General features: G+C 32.8%; 1 protein-coding gene across 5 annotated transcripts in view; it reads right to left on the bottom strand.

Moving 5' to 3' along the window:
• The window catches only part of LOC143241949 (uncharacterized), a 59,429-nt gene extending 51,844 nt beyond the window's left edge, over positions 1 to 7,585 (bottom strand). For 2 of the 5 annotated variants that reach the window (XM_076485280.1, XM_076485301.1), the window contains exons 1-2: positions 2,627 to 2,738; positions 1,415 to 1,459 (exon numbers count right to left, since the gene is read on the bottom strand). In XM_076485280.1, coding sequence (XP_076341395.1) covers positions 1,415 to 1,459; positions 2,627 to 2,710 — 129 coding nt within the window. In that variant the 5' untranslated portion in view covers positions 2,711 to 2,738. Of the gene's footprint in view, positions 1 to 1,414; positions 1,460 to 2,626; positions 2,739 to 7,544 lie in introns of those variants that run through there. The other 3 variants (XM_076485288.1, XM_076485296.1, XM_076485269.1) reach the window with 3 other exon arrangements.
• Positions 7,586 to 15,082: the final 7,497 nt, after the last annotated feature.

Genomic DNA, 15,082 nt, shown 5'->3' with positions numbered 1-15,082 from the left:
TACTGATTCCTTTGTGTTTCAATGGTCTGATAATAAAATGTTAACTTTACTGTGATAAGCCTAATGAACAATAGAGGTTGGTCAGATTTATTTAAAAAACAAAAATCTTTAAAAAACAGAGCTATGAAACATAATACAGATTTCTTTAGACTCTCTCACCACAAACAACCATTACAATTTTCTAAAGTTTATTTACACAGAAGCAGTAGGTTTCACTAGTTAAGTCTGAAATAAGATCTGTTAAGAGTTAAAGTGGAAATCTGTAAGTTTAACAAAATCTCAACACTGATTTTTAGGGCCTCGTAAAAACAAATGTGGAAAACAATTGAACTTTACAATTGTGTCAATTTTGATGTGTCAATTTAAATGCTAAGAACAGCTGTAAATTTTATATGTCACACACATATTAAACTTGATTAATTGTTAATATAAGGCTACATATACATATATGACATAGCAAAAGAGAGAAATGACCATGATCACATGTCCAATTACTGCTGTCCAAGCTCTGAGCGTATGCAAAGATTTTTAGCTTATCTATGAATGAGAAATCTCCCTGGAAACAATTAAATAGTGGTAACATTGCAGAACTCCTTAAAGTTAACTTTATCAGATCAAGTCAAGAAAATTGAACCTTGTGAAAAGCAATACCCATGTGTGCATTTTATATGAGGATAAAATTTCTGCACTTTTCATGCAGTAAATGAAAGCAAGTTTTTATTTTTAAAAAGCATGAGGATAATCTACCATGTTATGTAATGTTTCATCTGTTGTTCATTTAGTTCTCATGAACAAAAATCATGGTGTTACACCTCATAATTATAGTTTCACAGTCTTGTTGTGAACAATTATTATTGTCTACAGAAGATGGTAAAAACCCAACAATTCTCTTCATTAACTGCACACCAACAACACAAAAGCATAAAGTATATCATTGGTAACTTCGCTATTTTAACAGTGGAAAATTCAGATGTAGTAGTTTTACTACAAGAAACATAATAATGCAAATTTTCTTTTACTTATTTCCAATATGCTTATGATAAAATCAAAATGTTTACTGTAATAAATGTGTCTTGTATTGCTACAACTGGAACCATAAATTTTGTAACTATTTCCAACCGAGAAACATAAACAAAAAGCATAAGAAGCTTTAACAAGTCATATTTTATCAAACAAAGCAATACTTCTTATAAACACCTTTTCATAACAGCTGTTTCACTTTTCATTTAGATCCATAAAAATTGAAATTACTAATTAACCTTCTGTGAAGCATTTCACCAAAACATACTTTAAATGTAAGATTCAAAAGGATAAAAGGCTGTTCACATTCAGTTATAGAGAAGCCCTAAAAGTTAAACTCCTGTATAAAAAAAACAAACTTTTTTTATATGTACAGCTATAGAGAGTAACTTACCTGCTGGTATAGAGCCTCATATAGGGCAACATTGTTTCCAGCAACCTGAAAAAGGAAAAAATACACTATAAACACTTGCCTTTTACAACATACACACAAGTAAATGTAGTTATATCTACATTCCTAAAGGTGTGAGTAGCTTTTGCATTTTTTCCATATTTTCTTTTCCTTCTGGACATTCCATATCTATTAAAAATTACATGTATATAAAACATAAGCATATACATATCTTGGTCTATTTGAATATTTGTTTCTTGCTATGGTCTTCAAATTAATATGACAAACTGTCCCTGAAGATACCCAACAAGTAAATAGAAGATCATCAAACACAATTACAAGGTAGATGGTCAATGACTGTAATTGAAAGAATGCAGAATGAGAATAAACAGCTATGGAAGACTACAGATGACAGTTGTAACATTTCTCAAGTTCTTGACTGTTTTTTGGAAAACAAATTACGTAAAACTATTACAAACAAAATCAGGAGAAAACAACAACATAGCACTTAATTAGAAATATAGAACAATTAGTCACAATCAATTATTATTGATTAAACAAAAACATTAATTAAAAAAACTATTAGTGGTAGGTAACTGTGATTAATCTCTTCTTATATTCTAACTGCATAAAAGTATCACAGCTTCATTTACTTTCTGAATATCATATGGGTGAAAATTATTTACAACATGCAGACAATAAAAGACCATTGGACCTTTACGTCTATCCTTGAATATTTAACCAATTTTGAGAAAAAAGTAAATATTTATAACAATCCTATATTTCAGGAAATTATTATTTCCTTTTTAAATTCATATAGTGTTGGTCTCTGCTACTGTTGAGAACTCATTCCACAAGTTAACCATCCTGTTGGAAAAATGAAAGTTGTCTTACTGGAAACCTAGCTTGATCCTTTCTAATATTAAATGTGTTCTCTTATCTTATTGTCTTTAGGAATAGATATAATGAAAGTTAACATTTTCCTACACTTAAATTGTAAAACTTACTTCTGCTGACACTTAGAGCTATATCTTGACACTAGCTTTGCCTATCTAAGCACTGGTCTTGTTTGCTCCAGTCTTTTATACCCAACTTAAATGCCTTTTGGCAATATCAAATTTGTAAATCTCTTCATCCATATTAATGTGCCCTCTATCCTGGTTCTGTAAAGTAAGAACCTAACTCAAATAATGCAATCACTTTTTTGAAACTTACCCCATCCCAGTCATTTACACCAACTCTCTGTGGTGAAGAAGGGCAGGACAGGACTGAGAAGATATGAGAGGATAGTGAAGGCATTTTTCATACAGAAAGCAGCTGCATAGATTGTAAGTGTACCCCAACAGAAGATTGATATCCTAATGGGGGAACCACACTACATCCAGAACAGGAATACTCTTCACCCAGAACTTCCTGTATCAAGGAAGGAATAGTATGAGTAATCATCATTATAAGCTTGCTCCAACCAGTCGCCAAGGTTCCACAACTCGGGGTTGGAATTAATGAGTCTTGGTCCCTATATCACACACTCTGATAGCGAGGATAATTGAACTGCAATGTTATACATAAATATTCTTGTGACTGTATCCCAACTTATAGTCATACAGTGACGCATTCTAAACCAACAGAATTACGATGAAAAAGGAAGTGTCACTGAACCTTTCTTTTCCATTCAAAAAAAATCCAAAAGGTACCATTTCAGGCTCATCTGTGCCTCACTAAACAAAGGAACAGAACTCGACTGGCCTGGAATTATGAACATTCATTTCTACTCCTCAACCAACTGGAAAAGAAGTATTCCACTTGCTTCTGGAATTATGGAGAGGATGTAGAACACCATGCTCAATCAATGACCTTGAATGAGACCATTTAATGTTCAGAATCATAAAGAGACAGCAGATCTTCTTCCATAAACAATATACTAAACTGACATTGATCAACCTGAAAGAATAGTATCAAATCTAAACCAATGTTATAGTGTAGGCTCTCATGGAGGCTGGTGTCATTTCCACTGACATATGAAAAAGATTCAGGGACCCAGGTAAGAAGGCCTCAAACTTTATACTCTTCTCCACAAATGCAGGAACACACACTAACACCCTGGAGGAAAAACCTCTGTTCACCACCTCAGGGACTGAAAACTAGGTGTGGTAAGGGCACCTTTAGCTGCACTAGTAGAATTTGGAGGGGTTATGTGTACTAGGGAGCCCTGAGAAACAGTGCACTAGATGAACCAAGTTTCCTAAATCTTTAAAAACAAACTAACCCTGATTTATTCAATCTGAAGATCAGTAGGGACAGGCAGAATCCCCTTTAGTTTTACTTTTAATAGTCCATGACTGGTGGTCCATGGTAATATTATGTGGTAAATGGCTAAATCTTATGGAACACCTCATTTCCACAAAGCTTATTGCAACCAATAGTTGCAATATTCAAATTGGCTGCTAGGGCAGAATTAAATTGATAAAAACACACCTCTCTGGGCAACACTTGCCACAAAGTGGGATCTAGTTAAAGCCATATGTAAAAGACCCTGGAAAATAAAGAAACAAGATAATCAGAACTGAGTGCATTCACCACCCATGCCAACACATACAAGTCCACTAGTATGCCAATAAAAATTAAGTTGCATTATAATATGTTGAAAACTGCAGGGCTGTATTTCCTTAATTAGTTCATTATTAAATTTCAATACAGGAAAGGTCGTGTTGGACAACTCTGTATTTTGAGAACATTTTCTGCCTTGTAATTTTAAATACTGCTTGGTCCTTTGTGCAAGTAAAGGTGGAAAACATGTTTGAGAATTACAAAGCTTACACTAGAGTTGGATATTTAATGGAATTCACTACTGAATTATTTTCACAAGATTTAGAAAGTTACAATAATGAGAAAACTGTAAAAATAGAAGCACTAATTCTAATTAATTTATTACTCTTGTGAGTCATTACACTAATAGATTATGTTGAACAAATTTGAATTAATAAAAAGCACTAATGATAAATTATAAATTTAATATTTTTACTTCTTAGACAGTTGGAATAACTAAAATAAAGTGGAATCTCTAATTTCAATCACTTGATTATTTTATGACATTAATCAAAGGTAATTGAAATTTTGTGATTAATCAATTATTTTATGTGACACTAAGTGATATATTAAATCATATCAATTAACAGTTAATCAACTACCTCTACATAAAATAAAACTGAAGTTTAAAAAAACCTCAATTATCACTGACCAAAAAATAAAGCTCAATAAAAAATTTGGGATGTTAGAAATGAACAGATTATTGACACTGACAATACCTAAATGACAAGTATCATACAAATTACAGTAGCATCTGAGAAATGCACAAAATCATATTTTATTAGTAAAAATCTTACATGCAGCTAATAAAAAAAGTTTAGATTTTAAATATTTTCAATAAAGTTTGGTGGTGAATCCATCTTTTATGTAATCAAAACAGAATAGCTACTCCATTAAATTGTTACAAATAAAAAACTTTAATTTCTATTACTAGATTTTTGACATTTCACTCAAATATAAAACTAAAAGAGTCTGTAATGAGTGATTATTAAGGTTTCAATTATCTTCATACAAAAACAACATAACTAAAATTATATAGCATAAAAACCTTACAATATAACTTAGTTTTAATTAACTTACAATATTTCAGCTAAAGTGTTGCACTTTGTACAACTGAGACATTGATACGAACTATCAAGTTATTTGGAAAATTAATTAGTTCTGCAATGAAGTGTATTTGTAATATTATGTACAAAACATAAATATTACATGATAAGACTTAAGACAAACCTGTTGCTTTCAGAAATATTACTCAGTTTGACTTGTCCTCAGGCTAACCTATTTACACAAATTTAATCTTACATTGCCTTCATGAGTTTGAAAGTTTAAGAATCTCAATTCTACAAAGCATACTTTTAGTTTAGTACAAAACTAAATTTCCTAACATTTACCTAAACATACTAACTTAGTACAAACATAAAATAAACTCAAAAGACCACTTGTTCAAACCTGTTACAGTCCCACCCTTAAGTAAAAATTTGAATCTACCCTTCTTTTCTGGAAAGTATCAGTTCCCCTTTTTAAGCTCCTAATAAATGATAATGCCAATAGCAATAAATTTCATAAGTGAACTTAGCTTGTTTGTTTCCAACTATTAAAGATGGGTCTTTCATTCTGTTATTAGAGCTGTGTAACTGACTGACTGATATCTCTGGTTATCAAATATATTAATAAATACAGTTAATGTTGTGTAAAATATTAAACAAAATGACAACTAAGTCAATTAATTTCAGAAAAATAATCAACCAATCAAAAGTAGTGTTTCCTGTTAGTATTGTTTTAATGTATTTAAATTTAAGTAGTTCAGATATTATCATTATTAGTTTTCATTATTTTTGATTAATTCAAGATTGTTCAACTATACTGATTAATGTCAAAAATCATGAAATCATCATTTAATTGAAGTTATTGTTTTCAATTATTCCAAGTATTCCAGTCTATTGTAAGAATACTTAATTACTGGTATGCAATTGATTAATTAATTAGCCTAATGATTAATCAATTACCAGACTTCTGTAGTCATCCAGCTCTATCTATTACATTCAAAATGTAGGTCAAAGAAATCAGTGTTATTCTTGTTTCCACCATGAATAACCCAGTCAACTTAAAAAGATCACCTCCCACCCTTCTGTTATCAAGAGAAACTAAATTAAAGATATTAACCTATTCCTATAAGATAACCATTAAATCCCTAGAATTAATTAATTAGCCCTACTCTTTCAAATAGGTTAATATAGTCTTTTTAAAAAATAATAAAATTGTACACATATAGTGAAACCTATAAATTTGATATAAAATTATATTAGCTTCAAAACAACTAACAGAATACTGCTTTGATGGTTTGGGTTACTTATCCAGCTCTGGGACAAGGTTCTTTTCTTCAGTCACACTATTAAGTGTTTTTTTTTTTTTTCATTTATATTAATACTGTGATCCAAGTTGTAACACAAATGCTTCACCATGCAGATGTTTTAAATATAATTGAAGGTAATCTGCTATACAGTGTCCAACTAAACAGTTGATTCAAATCATTCCATACCTCAACATATTCAACACAGTTAGAAATGCTAAATAGATTAATGCTATCAGCAAATTTGGTAATTATATTCATTCCCTTCATTGTAATTATAAAGAAATAAGAAAAAGCCTAAACATTGAACCTTCTGCACCAACAGCAACATGGATCTAGTTTTGATGGATCCAATTAATAGCATTACACTTTTCTCTCGTACACCAAAGTAGAGTCCAATTAAGTAGATGTTCTTCTTCATGCCACACCATTATGATTTTAGCTAAATCATTTGTATGGTGCCTTAAAAAGTTTTTTCTGAAGATCAAGGTACGCAAAGTCTATATCCTTTTATTTATACACATAACAAGTACTATTTCAGTTAAAATAAAATTTCCTTTCAGTAACTTCTTACCGACTTTCATTTATCTAATATTTCGCTAAATCATCAAATGATTTTGTAAAACATACCTAATCAAACTCTTAGAATTTTACCAACAAGTAGGATTAAATGGTCTGTAATGTCCATTACAAGTTTAAAATTAGGATTTTTTTTTTGGAAAACACGAGCAACTTTTAAATCCTCTGACACCTGCTCACTGTCTATAATAATGACCTACAAAAATTCGAGGCTCGCATATCCGAGTTTAAGTTTGAGTTTGGCCTCGTTAAGAGTTGTTTAAATCCCTTAGCAGTATCTCGTAAGGGCCATGATGTTTTATCTACTTTTAAAAATCTCATTATTTCTATCTAGCCCCACAGAACTAAGTTACATCTAACATTGATATACTGTTGTTAACAACAATATATATATATCATGTCATAATTGACATCAAATGATCACCAACAATGCAACATGATTCAGGCGAAATCTATTATTTCCCATAAAATACGCAGGACAAAGAATATTTTCAACACCTTCTCTTGTAAAAGGTTACGTTAGTTATAGTAGCCTTTTGTTTTCACAGCGATTTAATAAAATTACTGATGCAGTATAGTAAATACGTGTAAATTATTAATAGAAATGATAAAGGTTACCTCCGTAGGCGATGGAAGTTCCGCCATTATTATTATGCTAGTTATTTACAGCGCTCTCTCGCAGTAAATATCAAAATTATAAAATAAGCGAAATCAGTATCTCAATCGATAAAACTGCTGAAGTATTGTTTCAAAGCCTATTTTCTCTTAATATATCATAGATATAATAATAAATTTATTAAAAAAACTTCAAGCACTTGAAATGATTTGATATTTTACACAGCAATTAGTATTAAAATATTCTTTCAATCTGATAATGAATGATGGTCAAATCCACCTTGTGCAAAGCATAGTGTGATTATTGAACTTCGAAAATTTTGAAGCAGATTTGTTTTTGGTCGTATAGCACAAAGCTACGCAATGAACTCTCTGTGATCTGCCAACCATGGCTATAGAAAACCGGTCTTTAACCTTGTTAGTTCACAGACTGTGCCACTGGTGGGTGGATTTATGTTATTCTGGGACTGATACATAATAACTATCTTCTCATACGAAATTACAGTTAAATTTTGCTTCCCTATGATCCTGTTGTCTATTTTAACAATTGTTAGTTTTCGATACTTTTTCACGTTGTATCAAGGTTTTTGTGGATGGTGATGACGAGCGCAGATAGTTCTCATGTAGCTTTGCGCGAAATTCAAAAAACAAATAGTGCAATGTCTTCTTTATGTTAGCTTTCCTACTAGTTTATGGATTTTAGAGAAAATACTATGGAAAAAGAGAGAATTTTCTAATTTCAATGTATAAAATAGCGCAACCAACCACTTTTTAATGTCTTAATATTCTGAAATAGTAACCAAAGAGATGCTAACCTTTTAGCAACTTCCTAACTAAAAGAGGTTTGTCCAAATCTTTGAATCGAATAATGGACTGAACTGTTACTTTTATAAAGCTTCCAGAACTGAAAGTGTGGAGCAGTATAACATTCGGTTCTTCCCGACTGGAATAGCGCATGTGAGCAACACGTCAGGTCTGTGCCCGGTATGGCCAGGTGGGTTAAAGCGTTCGATTCGTAATCTGAGGGTCGCGGGTTCGAATCCTCGTCGCACCAAACATGCTCACCCTTTCAGCCGTGGAACATTATAATGTGACTGTAAGTCCCACTGTTTGTTGGTAAAAGAGTAGTCCAAGAGTTGGTAGTGGGTGTTGATGACTAGCTGCTTTCCCTCTAGTCTTACATTGCTAAATTAGGGACGGCTAGCGCAGATAACCCTGGTGTAGCTATGTGCGAAATTCAACAAACAAACAATTTCAGGTCTAATTTCTAAGAAAAATTCTATACAATATTTGTGTTGGATTTCAGAAATAATGCTGTGAAAGGATTTTTTTTCTTTTGATATAATTCAAGTGGACAAGAAATGTGTCATTCACCAAGTAATAAGATGCTTAATGTGTATGTGTGTTTTCTTACAGCAAAGCCACATCGGCTTATTTGCTGAGTCTAACGAAGGTAATCAAATCCCTGATTTTAGCGTTGTAAATCAGTTGACTTACAGCTGTATCATCAGGGAATGGTACAGTCATGAACCACAAATGTTCTGTTGTGAAATTACTGGAAAAGGCAAATTCAATTCATATTTCAACTAAAATGTATATATACTTCACAAATAAACGTTGTGCAATTGTGAAATACCATACACAACATTTATTTTTAGTTTGTTTCACGAGTTTTACATCTTGTATGTGCTGTATTAACCTATTCACATTTACAGAATACAAGCAATCAGAAAAATAACACGTGCTCCGCGTGCGGCATTAAATGCCAATTTCTCCAGCTTATTCATTCATTTAAACTCGTTCTTTGAGATTCTTCCGAGCTTCTCTATAAAGTTTCATTTAAACAGCGAATGGACAGCTTTGATTCACATTTAAATACGCTAGTTATTGCTAACTTTTTATTTGAAAGTTTATCGCACAGTAGTTGCATATGTTTGCTAGCCGTTCTGTTCACTTGTTAACTTGGGCTTGTTTGTATGAGTATGTTTAGATTAAACTAATTCATGAAAAACGGAATGGTAGTATGAATACATTATGTGGATATTTCTTACGCCCAAATAATCATTACATGTTGCTGTTCTTTTTCAAAATGTGTGTTGCATACTGGAGAGATTTAGATATTTGCTCAATAAAGATGTTAGGAAAAAACTATCTTCTCGAATGAAAAACATAACAAGCCTTCTAGTTCAGCCAATCTTTTGTCTTTACGGTTTCACCAAGACTAGTAGCACACGAACAGTTTTGTACTAGTAGTTCTGATGAAACCGCAATGTCAAAACGCTGGGTGAAATGGACACGGCAGATAGCCAAATGTGGCTTTGCTCTAAAGTACTTACTCTACAAACGATTGTATTAGTATGATAATGTCACCATTAGATTCACGCAGGCAGGTGCAACAAGCTATTAATATTTGCTAAGTTAACAAAATTAAATAAAATTTATTAGTTAAGAACCACAAAGTTAAATTTTCAGGGACATACTTTTTTGAAATAATAACTTTGTTTTATTATAGAGCTGTGAAATGCTATGCATAAAACTCTGAAAAATTCTATATTAAAATTACTCTGGTGGCTCAGCAGTTAGTCTGAGAGCTTCTATCATTAAATTCATGTTTCGGTAAAGATTGTATGAAGAGAACAGATAGCCCATTGTTTTGTTTTGTGCCAAGCAACAAACAAACCTTAAAATAAACTATAATTTAGCCAGTTCAAATTTAAGTAGTGCCATCTGTTGTTGCATACAAGAGCGATAATTTCAGGGTATGTGCACCACCTGACCAGGTTTTCGTATTTATTTATTCTTTGTTATTTTCCACTACCTGGAAAGAGCACTGGAGAAAAAAGATCATGAAATAGACACCCGTAGTGCGTAAATAAGTAAGTTACTTGTATGACCTAATCTGACCTTAATTTTTTCCTCTTCGTGTTTCAAATCATTAGTCTTGTTACGTTATTATAATTTAAATCGGATAAAGTTCTGATTTATTATATTACGTATTACGATTATAGTCCAAAACTCAATTAAATTTAAATAATTTTAACTCAAAAGTTAATTAAAGTAGAAGTATATCAAATTTATGATGTTTGCCAACAATGAAGTTTAAATACTTTTGTATAAAACTGCATTGTCTAAGTACACTTATCTACGTTGACTGTCGTATTCTCAAAATAACTAGAAACTAATTATAACAACTGTAATCAATTAAAAATAATACTAAATGGGATTTAAAGAAAATAAAAATTCCGATTGCTCAATCTAATAGAGTCGACTAAATGCTCACTAATGAGAAGCAATAAGCTTATAGTTCAGTATGCTTCAATATTAAGCTTTATATATTAAGATATAAATGCTTCTTCTCGCGATATGACAGGAAAAGGAGCCTTAGGAAAGCTTTCATTGACCATTACACTTAGTAGAAACAAACTTTCTGTATAATAAGTGCCTGACTGTAAATGGTAAGGAATGAAGAATTGTTTACAGGTTGAGATAGTGACACAACAGACTGCAACTGTATAACAAGACTATTTCAAATGAGGCAAAACAAACATGTTGTGCAGAGGCGAGCAAGCTCGAATGAGATATGGATTTGCATGAAACTAGTCCTAAGTGACATTTATTCAAATACTTGTTTAATTTTATACGTTACTTAATCTGACCGTCGTTTTATTTTCCAGGATTTGAGCGGATTCGGAGATGAGAGCAGATTAGAATAATTCAACAGGCAGCTAGCGTCATCTATCGAGATATTTGTGTTACTATCACATAGCTCGTCATTTCAGGCATAGTATAATGTTAGACCACTAAACGTTTATTTGTCGTGCAACGAAATTTTAAAAGTTGAAAGACAATCCTAAAATGAAGTCATATTATGGCAGTTAATAAATGGGTTTCGTCAACCGTGGTATAGAGTTCTAGGTTAGTTCACTAGTAACGTGTGGTTTGCACTGCATTTCACCAGTGTCTTGCTTAAAAAAACAAAAAAAAACTTTCTTTTTTGCGATGTTAAAATGCAGACCTTAGTGTTGGTTCGCTAGATGGAAATTCGTATATATATTCGCATATTCAGAATTTCTGTAGTAAAGTACATAATTGAAGTTTGTCTGATAATGACTCAGTAATAAGGTCTATTACTTTCTTGAAAAAAAATCAGTTTGTCGGTTTCCAAGGTTGTTTGAAATGGATAATCACGTTTGTTGTTTAAAATGAGTTTTAAAACAAATGTAAACACACACACAAACACAGAAATCCTTGCTGGGAAGAACACAAGTGGGGAATATTATTCAGACGTGTTTGCTTTATTGTCTTTTAAAAACATCGGAAAAGAAAATGTTATAGACCAGGCAATATCTCAGAGAAGTGGGTTTCTAGTAAGCCTAAAACAGTTTCTAGTTGCCTGTTTTCCAGTCACAAAATGAAAGTAATATCAAGGACAGGACGGACAACAAATACATTTTTACATAAGACATCGATTTATTGTCGTTAAAATGAAAACGACCACTACATCTCAGTTGTTAAAAAATCTTTTACATTTAAGAGTCACTTATGGGGTACGCTGAAGAAGTGTTCTTAAACTTAGAAAGAAAAAAAAAACGAAATTTGAAACCCGTACGAAAGAGACCGCCAAGTGAAAGAAACAGAAAAAATATTAGCCATTTCTTTTAGCAACAAAAAGCCTTATTATATAGGCTAGTCGTTATGTTCGTATATTATACGTTGTTCACCTTTCGATATTATTCGACACCCAAGACGATATAAACAATACATTTCATTGCTTAAGACTCTTGGAGGTATATGTTTCAGAAAATTGTGCATCTATGTTTAGGATTATCATGATAGTGTGGGAACTTATTTCTTCCTCTAAAGGCCCGGAATAGCCAGGTGGTTAGAGCACCCCACTCTTAGTCAGAGGGTTCCAGGCTCTAACATCTATCACACCACACATGCTCGCCTTTTCAGCAGTGGGGGCGTTATAACTCTTTTTACCAACGAGTAGCCCAAGAGTTGGCGGTGGGTGGTAATGTCTAGCTGCCTTCCCTCTAGTCCTTTCACTGTTAAATTAGGGACAGCAAGCGCAGATAGTCCTAGTGTAGCTTTGTGCGAAATTAAAAAAAATAAAAGAGGAATATTTCCAGTTATATATACAGCAGGTACATGCAATAAGTTTTTAAAAAAATAGCCTCAGACTGTGGGTGTGTGTTTACACAAATATCATAACAAATTCTGTAAACTATTTACATTATGAAAACCCGACATCTTGCACAGGGTGACGCTTGGACGCTTGCTGAAATGAATTTTTTTTAACACTATAAAAGGCAAGACGCAAAAATTTGTGAATTACAAATTTCTTTGGAGCATATATCGAAATTACAATTTCGCGTGCAAGATAGATTATGTCAATTTCTAGGATATATGGGCCTAAAAAAGGAGAAACAGTCTTAAAGTGAAGTAGGTTATGCACATATACGTTTAGTTTCTTACTAAGATAATTTGTGGTTTGACATATTTAAGTGAGATTTCATTTTTGTAAAAAAACAGTATATTGTACATTTTGCACTTAATGCTTTTTAAGGATTTAAAATTTATTGAAATTTTCTAAGGCTATATTTGAATTATATATTTTTGCATAAACAAATGATGGTTTGAGTGGCTTTGTCAGTCCATGTTTCCTAGAAACTCAATTACGCATAAAATAGAATGACAGATTTTTCCTGTAAAATTATTAAGTTACTTCATACACATGCTATTTGAGAACATTATTGTTTGATTAACGCGATGTTCATTGATGTGATGCACTTCATATTATTTCATAGAAATTTTATTTGGCCCGACATGGCCAGGTTGGTTAAGACGTTCGACTCCCCCTCGCACCATACACGTCGTGGGGGCATTATAATATGACGGTTAATCCCACTATGCGTTGGTAAAAGAGTAGCCCAATAGTTGGCGGTGGTGGTAATAACTAGCTGGCTTCCCTCTAGTCTTACACTGCTAAATTAGGGACGGCTAGCGCAGATAGCCCTCGTGTAGCTTTGCGCGAAATTCAAAAACAAACAAACAAATTTTATTTAGATATTGCTTTTAATCATTCGATGGTTTTCACATACTCCAACAGACGAGTTTTAAAGTATCAGCAAAACTCGGGTTCGGAAATTTCACCTCAGAAAATGATTTCGAACTCAGACAATAAAGTTGAAAAATGCACACATGTGAATAAATGAAGTTACAATAATTGTATATCGTGTCCACTTATCACTGGCTGGCCTCTTTCTTCACAGGTTCACTATACTGATTACTAGGGTTGAGAAGTCTCTTGTGCAGTAATTTTTTCACGGGACAAGAAGAGAAAGAATCCTATATACGACCGCAGAAGACAAAGACAACAGGAAATCTGTTTTATCGCCAAAATTCTGACAATACTGAATACGTTATCGAATATTTCAAGTAATATTAATAGACGAGGAAAAATTCTAACTTATACCAATTTTTACAAGTGATACTTCTTCTGCTCACACCATAGAAGTTAGATAAAGGTGAAACTGATTTGAGTTTCTAGTTGTTGGCATATGCAATACTTACTCGAGTAATAGGATTGGTACGTGTTCAAAAGTTTCCGACATTGAGACAAAATAATGTTATACGAAATACAGATTATCAGCAAGAAATATTTGAAAAGTTTACCTAAAAACGTTTGGCCAAAGATAGGTATTAAACTAATCAAGAAATGATGAAGTTTTGACTGTTTCACTGATTACGATCTCCTTTCTTTGTCCCAGGGCAATTCCTGTTACGAACATTAAAATAATCGTTAATGATCAAATTAAGAAATTAGTTACAGTTTGCAAAAGGCAACAGTTGTTTTCCTCAAATGAGATTCACGTCTAACTATATGACATTGTTTAGAGATGTTAGATTTTTGATTAATGGAGACTTAATGGGTGCTAACGGAAATTTGGTCATTACCTAAACTTCTTCTTGGCTTATGTCTTAATGATAATCGAAAGTTCCTTTAATACTCTATCTGCCTATTTTAAGACTATCTTTACATTTTGTTAATTGAAAAATTCCTTCTATACTTCGTTAATAATTGTTTGTTTGTTTTTGAATTTTGCGCAAAGCTACTTAACGGTTATCTGCGCAAGCCGTCCCTAATTTAGCAGTGTAGGACTAGAGGGAAGGCAGTTAGTCTTCACCACCCACCGTCAACTCTTGGGTTACTTTTACCAACAATGGCCCGGCATGGCCAAGCGTGTTAAGGCGTGCGACTCGTAATCTGAGGGTCGCGAGTTCGCATCCCCTTCGCGCCAAACATGCTCGCCCTTTCAGCCGTGGGGGCGTTATAATGTGACGGTTAATCCCACTATTCGTTGGTAAAAGAGTAGCCCAAGAGTCGGCGGTGGGTGGTGATGACTATTTGTCTTCCCTCTAGTCTTACACTGCTAAATTAGGGACGGCTAGCACAGATAGCCCTCGAGTAGCTTTGTGCGAAATTCAAAAACAAACAAACAAACAAACAAACAATTTACCAACAAATAGTGGGATTG

This window comes from Tachypleus tridentatus, chromosome 2 (assembly GCF_004210375.1).
Source record: "Tachypleus tridentatus isolate NWPU-2018 chromosome 2, ASM421037v1, whole genome shotgun sequence".
Taxonomy (NCBI): domain Eukaryota; kingdom Metazoa; phylum Arthropoda; class Merostomata; order Xiphosura; family Limulidae; genus Tachypleus; species Tachypleus tridentatus.
This window is presented reverse-complemented; position numbering and strand designations above follow the sequence as displayed.